General features: G+C 38.9%; 1 protein-coding gene across 2 annotated transcripts; it reads left to right on the forward strand.

Annotated features, from left to right (window-relative positions):
• The first annotated feature begins 96 nt into the window (after positions 1-96).
• Positions 97-9165, forward strand: UBA5 (ubiquitin like modifier activating enzyme 5). Of its 2 annotated transcripts, XM_048951300.1 has the most exons (12): positions 97-507; positions 627-672; positions 770-859; positions 1884-1993; positions 2431-2517; positions 2798-2882; positions 3740-3844; positions 4061-4188; positions 5021-5156; positions 5576-5651; positions 6098-6204; positions 6754-9165. In XM_048951300.1, the coding sequence occupies exons 1-12, from the start codon at positions 362-364 to the stop codon at positions 6835-6837; spliced, it is 1200 nt and encodes a 399-aa protein (XP_048807257.1). In that variant the 5' UTR covers positions 97-361; the 3' UTR covers positions 6838-9165. The 2 variants fall into 2 exon arrangements, with proteins under 2 accessions (XP_048807257.1, XP_048807258.1); XM_048951301.1 differs by lacking the exons at positions 97-507; positions 627-672 and having other exon boundaries at positions 788-854.
• Positions 9166-9583: the final 418 nt, after the last annotated feature.

Raw genomic sequence — 9583 nt, forward strand, 5'->3', positions numbered from 1 at the left:
TACGCCCTTTGCGCAGCCACCTCGCGCCCGCCCACTGAGACGCTACGCTCCTTACGGAGCCGCCCTTTCCGGGGTTGCCGCGACAACGGGAGGCTGCCTGGTCCATCACCGAAAGCGGTCCTCCGTGCCGTGGCTCTCGGTGCCGGCCGGGTTTTCCCGGAGGAAAGCGGCGCGCAGGGCACGGTTTCGGTGCCGCGCAGGACTGGCGAGGCTGATTCGTGCTCTCGGCCCGTCGGAGCGCGTTCGCTGCCGCGCGGCGGACGCCCGGCCCGCCACGGGAACGCTCGCTGAGGCGGCGGGAGCGGCGGACGGGTCCGCGGCGTTCCAGGAAGCTGCTGCCGAGAACAGACGTGTCGCTGCCATGGCGGAGGGAGGGCAGGTGGAGCTGCTGCAGCGCCGCGTGCGGGAGCTGGAGCGGGAGCTGGAGGTGGTGCGGGGCGGGCGGGCGGCGGCGAGGAGCCGCATCGAGACCATGAGCCCCGAGGTGACGGATTCCAATCCCTACAGGTGGGAACGGACTGCAGAGGGAGGGAAGGAATGAGGGTGATGAGAATATCTGAAAAGCAAAGTTTCCGCGAGAAATATAAAAAACATCTTGTTTATAACGATGCTGCTTTTCCTTGCAGTCGCTTGATGGCGTTAAAAAGAATGGGAATTGTCAAAGATTATGAGGTAAGCGTGTGTCTGCGCGAGGACAGCTGTGTGTTTCCACCTCTCCCCTGGCCCCACAGTGGCGATGCACTGATTTGTGCATTATTTCTTCCCGCAGAAAATCCGTACGTTCACAGTTGCGATAGTAGGCGTGGGGGGAGTTGGCAGTGTGACTGCTGAGATGTTGACAAGGTGTGGCATTGGTAAGGTAATGTGAGTTTTCTTGTACTTCTTCATAGACTGGTCCACGTCATTAAAAGTTAGAGTTGGTATTCCTCCCTTGGTTTTGCCCGAGTAGAAGTGCTGTGAAGAAAGCACTCGTGAATGGCGTTTAAATAAAATAAGTGAAGGATCTTAAGTCTGCATTTTTCTTAACACTAATAACGTTTGTTTAGGTCAGTAGCCCTGTATCACATGAACTCTCTGTGTTCTCTGCACTCTCATGTGAGTCCATCTGTCTAATATCGCACTAGGTTATTGCAAGAGGAAAACAGAACAAAGGAAAAGAAGGGGGTATAGCTCACATAGAACATTAAGGCCTATGAGAACAAGTAAATGCTCAAGAAATTGAACCGCAGCAGATGTTGAATGTATTTTTACCCACAAAAATTATTTTTCATGTGACACAGCTAAGCATGTAGCAGCAGTTAAAAATAACTGATGTGGGTATAGATAGCGAGAAGCTATAGAGATAACAGCCTGTTCTTTAAAAGGAGGAATTTGGGGAATGGCTTGGGTGTTCATAATTGCAGGCAAAACCTCTCCATTTACTCTTGGAAGTTAAGAATCTTCTTAATACAGAGATGATGCAATTTTTTTCATTACAAAGCATATTCCTTCTTTCTCTACAGGAGCAATTCTGATAGACCAGCATCCTGTACCTAGAAAGGATGTTCCTTGTGTTCAATAATTTGTTGATTCAAAATTCCTATCAGTCAACATATGAGTATTCTGTAGGCACTTGAAGTTAATTGCTCATGAAGAACTACATGCCAAGACACAAGTAAAAGAACTGACACAGTCTAGTTAATGCTAGAATGGCAAGTAGGAAAGTGAGAACAGAGTTGATAGGGTTCATGTAAATAATCTCTCTAATCTTTCAAATGTATTTAGTTTAGAACCACACAGATTGCCTATTTATGTGTTTAAACAGCAGCTGTTTAAAATGGCCTGTTCTGGAGCTCTATGTACTGCTTTGTTTGGAGGATCACATAATGCAATCTCTGTTGTAGCTTCTTCTGTTTGATTATGACAAAGTGGAACTGGCAAACATGAACAGACTCTTCTTCCAACCTCATCAAGCTGGATTAAGTAAAGTGCAAGCAGCAGAGCATACCTTGAGGTATGACTTAGAGAAGTGGATATCTAATGGTATCTATCCAGGATGCCACTACAGCAAACCAATGTTTCACGCTTAATTGCTTCCAAAGTAGCATGGTTTAGTGTGGAAATTTGAGAATGAAGCAGCTGGGGGAACGGCTGATATTTTAGGGACATTTTTGTCCTTCCCAGAACCTTAAAAGTGAATCTTTCTACACATAGCTAATTTTGCTCAGAAGTTTAATATAAATTATTACATTTCAGTATCTAGGTGGTTTGTTTCCTTTTGTTTGAGGGTGGAGGGAGGGTCTCTTCATCTAATTTCTACGTTTTTGTAATTATGCTGCCTTTTAGCCTTCAGAACGGAAGCTGAAGACTATAGCAGTACTTGTAGAGTTAGGGAATGAAATGCCAGTTACCGTCTTCATTAACATTGCCTCATTTTATTTCCTCATTAAGAAATATTAATCCTGATGTGCAATTTGAAGTACACAACTACAACATCACTACACTGGACAATTTTGAACATTTCATGGATAGAATAAGGTAAAATATATATTGTAATAGATACAGTTTTTCCTGATATATTTTGAGTGTATACTATATAAAAATTATATTAATATAAAATGGCCTTATATTTAAGTTCCAGCTTCAGTGTGCTGCTATTCCTACTGCAATTAAGCTGCTAGTTGTACCTTGTGTTTGCACAAGTTTGGTTATAAGTATACTTCCCCTGTGCCTCTGTACTTTAAAGAAATACATTGATTGCTATGCTGGTGTTACGTTCTGCCAGCAGTTTCATGCATGCTTCTGATACTTGTTTCAGTAATGGTGCACTAGAGGAAGGGAAGCCTGTTGATCTTGTTCTAAGCTGTGTGGACAACTTTGAAGCTCGCATGGCAATTAACACGGTAAGACCACAGGCATGAGTTCATGGAGGTCAGTTTTCTTTTATAAGTACTAATAGGAATTGTGGGGACTGCAGAAAAGACAGGGACTTCAAGAATCTTCCAAGAAAGTTCCTCCTCAATTTAAGGAAACAGAATCTGATACTTTACCCAGCTCTTATAACACATACTTTATGTAAATATAAGCAAAGTCTTTTAAATTACTAGCAGCTTATGGTTAGTAGAAGAATTGTTGTTGTAAGTGCTTTCTGTATTTACAAATTACCTTGTTTAAGGAAAGGTACTGTTAAGTCTTTGTAGGTTAAATCTTAACAAACTTTCTAATACTGTGTATCGAATTGTATACAGCTTTCTGCATACTCAAAATGTCTTAAAGCTGTATACTGAATCATCCTGTTTTGCTTTATAGTTAGCAATCAATGCAGGGTGAATGCTAAATACATGGTTTCTGTTATCCTACAGCGAGCTTAATCTGCAGATTGTGTGCACTGAGTGTACACAGATACTCTGGATCTGTGCCTCAAAGCATAGGAAAAAAAACACTCTATAAATAGTTTTTGCAATTGGATCCTGTAGTGTGGGTCTGTAGTAACTGCATCACTAAGGCATGTAGTTGTTCAGAGCACAGAGGTCCTCAGGAACTCACAAAGGCACAGCTTCATGAGAAGAAATTTAGTCTGTCCTTTGACTCTCATGAACCATTTCTATTTTACTTTTTCATGTTCTTCTTTCTGATATAGCCTTTCTGTGTTAAAGAATGAGAGTCAGTATGTTTAATCCTTCTTAATTCACAACTTCTTTTTTTTTTTTTTTCCATTAAACTTCTGCAGTACTGATGCATATGTTTCTGTGTTTCTAAGGCCTGCAATGAGCTTGGACAAATCTGGATGGAGTCTGGAGTGAGTGAAAATGCAGTGTCAGGACACATCCAGCTGATCATTCCTGGTGAATCCGCTTGTTTTGCGGTATGTGGTGCTCAGAGGAATTGCTGGTTCCTGTCTTTTGAAATGGGACCGGCAGTATGAAGATCAGCTGTCTAGTGAATGTAATCCTAGCACAGATAATGGAGTAGCTTAAAATTACGTGTGAGACGTGGCTGTTGGTTTGTTTTCGTTGGGTTTTGTTTTTGTTTTTTTCCTTAATGCATTTTGCTTAAACTGTATTTCTTCATTTCCCCTCAGTGTGCTCCTCCACTTGTGGTTGCTGCAAACATTGATGAGAAAACATTAAAACGAGAAGGAGTTTGTGCAGCTAGTCTTCCCACAACCATGGGTGTTGTGGCTGGAATTCTCGTACAGAATGTTCTGAAGTAAGTGCTTGAGTTGCTGCTAGGCAATGTACAGCAGCACCATAAGAGAGCAGTTCCTTCAGGCTTCTTGGGTAATGATGAATTTGGTTCTTTTTCTAAATTTATGACTTATTTACTGAAGGTACTGGCATCATCAGACAGGGCTGGAATACACACTGCTTGAATTGCTGGTGTCTTTATTTTGTAGCTGCTCTCTTTAGTGTAACATCTCGGGGCAAGGAAAAGTCTTCATTTTTTCCCCAAGAATTTCTGTTACTCCATGCAAATGTTTTTGAAACTTGATATTATTGAAATTTTAGTCTTTAATCACATTTATACTTTGAAAATAAGACTTCATTTAGACAACTTTTAGCCTTATCTTGCCTTTATCAGTTGTCCAGAAAATTCTAGTTATGAAGAATAAAAAATGTTTGCAATTATTCCTGCAAACAATGAAGATCCATTTTTCAGCTGCACAGTGAGAGGTATTGTAAAAAACTGTATACCAACACGTGTTATTCTTTAATGAAGGATGCAAATATTGCTTCTTAATTTAAATCTCTGTTCTCATCACAGGCATGGCCTTATGTAAAGATGATTAACTGCTTCTGGTTCCTGCTGAAAATTCTCCCTTTGAAATACATGGCACCTGTGTGTTTTAAGCAATGAATTAGGACACAGGGGAAAACTGCCTACCTATTATTCTAAACACATTTTTTTCTGAGACAGTAGCTCATGCACAACAAAGTACCAGCCTTTAACACTGGTGTGAAAGAGTATTCTAAAAGTTCTTTGTCAGGTTTGTACTTGTGTATAAAGACGTGCTTTCTCTGTCTGTGTTATCTTTTATCAGGTATCTTTTAAATTTTGGTACTGTGAGTTACTATCTTGGCTACAATGCGATGCAGGATTTCTTTCCAACTATGGCTATGAAGCCAAATCCACAATGTAGTGATCAAAATTGCAGGAAACAGCAAGAAAATTATAAGGTAAAATTGGGGTTGTTCAGCCTGGAGAAGGGAAGGCTCTGGGGAGAACTTATAGATGCTAAGAAACTAAGGATGCTGAAAGTCATGCTGGAAGGGGCTCTGGACATCCTGGTCTGATGGCAGGTGTCACTGCCCACAGCAGGAGGTTGGAATCAGATGGTCTTCAAGGTTCTTCCTAGCCCAAATCATTCTATGATTCTATGAATGTGCTCAGCCTTTCTGGCAGTCATATTACTGAGTGTTAATGGACGTTTTAAAATTTGCAGGTATTCTGCCTTTTTATGCCTAACAAAGTTCAAAACAGTGAACTGTGTACCTTAAAACAAGCACAAATACTAGATTTGATCTTCCTCGCTGTTGAAAATTGAACTGCTATATATACCTTAAATTTTTAAATCTTTTAAATTTTTTTCCTTCAGATAAAAGAAGCTGCACAACCAAAACAAGAAGAAATTGATCAGGAAGAAGAAATAGTGCATGAAGACAATGACTGGGGTAAGTAATCAGCTGATGACTAAGTGAAGCATGATACTGGGAACAGATTTTAATTGTTTGTTGTGGATGAGGGAGCATGGACTTCTCATGCATCCTATTGTTTGTAACTTACATTGTGTAATTGCTGCTGGTTTGTCACAGGTTTTGACAGTAATACTAAAACAATTTGATATAGTTTTATCACAATGAGCATGTTTTAGGTTCAAAAGCTTAGTAATGTTTAAATAATATGCTTGGTTGTTCTTATCTGAAAGTTACATATCTGGAAGCATTTAATATATTGTAAAGGGAAATCACAGTATTGTTAATGAAGTTGTTGAAAATGAAGGTCTTTCTGCTTTAAATTTTTTTTCTATTTCAGAAAATTAGCTGCAGTTTTGTTCTTGCTCTAATGTAGTGATTAAAGGACTCTCTTAATGGAGTTCTCTATTCCTTTTAATGCAAAGGCATCGAATTAGTATCAGAAACTACAGAAGATGAGCTGAAAGCTGCTTCTGGTCCAGTACCTGATCTTCCTGTTGGAATTACTGTAGCATATACTATCCCAAACAAGGTAATATATTTATTATTTACAATGACACTACTTTTTTTAAATAAATCTTATAGATTATATGTATAAAATTAGCTGCTTTGGTTACCCTTCAAACCTTAAAATAAAGTGTCATCTTAAACAAGTCCAGTAGAACTGAAGCTCAGTACATTCAGCTGGTGTCTTCTATGGTTCTGTGTTTTCATGACATATATTCCCTTAAATATGGATGCTAGTGTGAATGCAGTTTTGAAATGATAGGAGTGAATGTATTTCTTGAGGTGGGGAGGAAAAGAAATGTGAATTTCTGAACTGCTCTTCTTGTGAGTGATATTTTTACCATCTTTGTCAAAGTGCAGTTGGTATATTTGGGGAACACAGAATGTGTGTTTTGCAAGCAGAACTTTCAAACTTCAGTCAGAACTGAGTTTGCAAAGTGTGCTGAGTTGAGCCTTATCTTGTAATGGAGTGCTTGGTCCTGGGAAAGTGTGACGTATCTGCAGTAAAGCTTGTTTGTGGAGATGATTTAGTGTGCTGCTTCTGTTGCTGACCTTTTCTTCCTTTTACTACCAGGAAGAGAATCTGACAGCTGAGGAAACAGTGGCTGAGTCTGAAGAAAGCCTGGAAGATCTCATGGCCAAAATGCGGAACTTGTAGCAAAACAGATACTAAGGACAAGTATAGAAGTTTGGATTGACATCAGATTTCGAGTAGACTTTTCTTCCCTCCACTGAAGCTTATCTTTACATATCTAATGAAATTGAACTGTTATATAGGGGGAAGTAGACAGACTTATCCTTGTTTATATTTCATTGTCTTTTCATGGTTTTAACATACAGAGTTGCACTACTGTAAGTTTAAATTTTTCAGCGTTCTGGGGTCCAGATAATCAATGGAAAATTAAAAAAGATAGATGAACTAATAAAAAAATGTATGCATAGCACATGATATGCAATATCAGGTTATGAAAATATAGCATGGGACAAATGAAAGATGAAATCTGCTGACTGGAACAGATAGAATAGGTCAAGGGCAGCTGACAGTGCCCCACTCATTACTGCTTCTTCTATTCCTTGGACTTGAACTAGGTTGTTCGCTGGACTCTGTTTAAAGTCCTGGCATGAATTACATTGTCTGTATTTTCAGTGAGTAAATGTAACATTTCAGCCTTTTCATCAGCCTTAAATATTCCTGGTATGGATATATATAGATATTTAACTTCTGTGGTTTTTTTCATTTTTTACTACTGCTTATTCATAATTAGCTGCCTGTATGTGATAATGCTTTGAGTATGAAGAGATGCAGGAGCTTTTATTAGCAGGTAATTAGGCTGGCAGGCTGCCTATTGGCATGCCATCACTTCAGCAGGTGGGTGCTTTCCATGGCAAAATCCATAAGATCAACAGTAACTCTGGGATGCACAGGAGATTTTCTCCCTCTGAAAATCAAACTGTTTTAACTGGTTTCTAAACTATCCCCTATGGGCTATTAACTATATAAACTATCCACTATGGGCTATTTAATGTACTTAATGCTTGTATAGGAAGGCTTCTAAAATGAGATGCTCTGAAGGTTTAGTGTAGCAAATATCTAAGTTGAGTGGCTGAGCTATTGTATTTGTCCTGCATATAATGTTAAGGCAGAGGTATTTACTTTTAAATGATCCTGTGTTGAACTGACCTGTAAACATACACGTTACGTAGTGCCAGTACCTACAAACCTGGAAGTACCAATTTCAGGTATTTCAACTAGGGGTGTCTGATCCAGAACTTCACTACTACTTAGTTTTGGCTTAGAAGAACATAAATTGGAGCATCTCCAGTAATGAAAATATTTCTAACTTCACCTCTCCAAAAATAATTCTGCAGCACAGCGCAGTTAAAATACTGCCAGTATGCATTAGCAGCCATATCCGAGCAGCAGGTAAAAAGAGAGTAATATTATGGAAGTGCTTCTGTCTCTTAGGGTAGCTTGTGTAAGAAGTTGTTTCTGATTTCAGAGGAATGATTGCGAGCTTCAAAATGTGTTCTCTCCACAGTTAACATGAGACTATATTATTTATACAAAAATCACATTGGAAGTTGTTTGTTTGTTTGTCTTCTGAGGGAGAGGTGCGTTGTTTTGTAAAATGGAAGATGGTTTTAGACTGAGTTCAGTTTTGGAGAAAACGTTTTAAGAAATCAAGTGTAAAGAGGAAAGGGAAATATGGAGATCATAAAAAAAGGTACATACCTGAATCAGTGTCACTGAGTCTGTGTTAGCATAGTCTATGTGTTAATTTATGTCACATTCCTTTGTGAGATACTTTACCTTTCTCTTGGGAACAGTAAAAGTGAAGCCTACACAACTCAGGAGATTGAGGAAAATGGTTCTCTCATTTCTACAAGTTCAGTTAAACTGGACTCTTAGCTATTTGACTGACAGGACTGCTGACAAATGATTGACAGCTTTATGGGAGGTAACTGTTTACCACTGTACTGCATATGTAGTTCTTTGAGCAAATTCATACCTTTTATGTCTGTGCGCTCTCAAAGTGTGCAAATGCTTCTGTGTTACTTTCAGATGGTCAGCAGCATATACTGGAACAATTGGAAGACATTTGGAGAATACTGCTTAAATAGTTAAAATGATTTAAAAGTAAACAGCATCAGGACAAAAACAAAAAGCAGCTTTAAGAATCTTTTTTCCAGTTAAAAAAGACATTTACAAGTATAATATATTCCAACCATAAAACCTAATGGAAAAATCTACTACTTCTTTTGCTATGAAATAACAAATTAAACATATTGCACCATTTTAGTTTGGCTTTGTTTGTTGGCAGTCCTATAAACAAAGATCTCTGTTTTTACTGTGTGTCATGAACGTTATTGAAATGTTGATATTCTGTCCATGTGATTAAATCTCCACTGAAACTGAAGACTTTCTTTTCTGAGGAAACAAATGTATCTCTATAAAACTATTAAATAAAATTCAAAATTTGGCTTATACTGGTCTATAGCTTGCTTAGGTTTGTTTATTTTTTCAATGCAAAACTGTCTCAAGAATATTTTGACCATAGCTACAAAGCTTATGGCCAACTCAGTGCCTACTATTAATCATAGTCCCATTACACTTTCTGTTAACATTTTTCTTTGGGTTGATAAATGCTTACTATTTCTTCACTACCTTTGCTAACTGGACCATGGATGGTCAAGATCTGTTATTTCTGGGGCCTGACTTTTTTCCTCCAAAAGCAGCTGTGTGACTGATGAAGAAACAGGGAGGGAAGTCACTCAAAGGAAGAACAGTAATAATTCAGAACTAGAAATCATTAAGTGAGGAAAGTTTGATTAGGCAGGGGAGGTCTACAAAGCAGTTTCCTATTTAACTAGAAGTGCTAAGGAAACTGAGAGCAAGTTATTTC

Source organism: Lagopus muta, chromosome 7 (assembly GCF_023343835.1).
Source record: "Lagopus muta isolate bLagMut1 chromosome 7, bLagMut1 primary, whole genome shotgun sequence".
NCBI lineage: Eukaryota > Metazoa > Chordata > Aves > Galliformes > Phasianidae > Lagopus > Lagopus muta.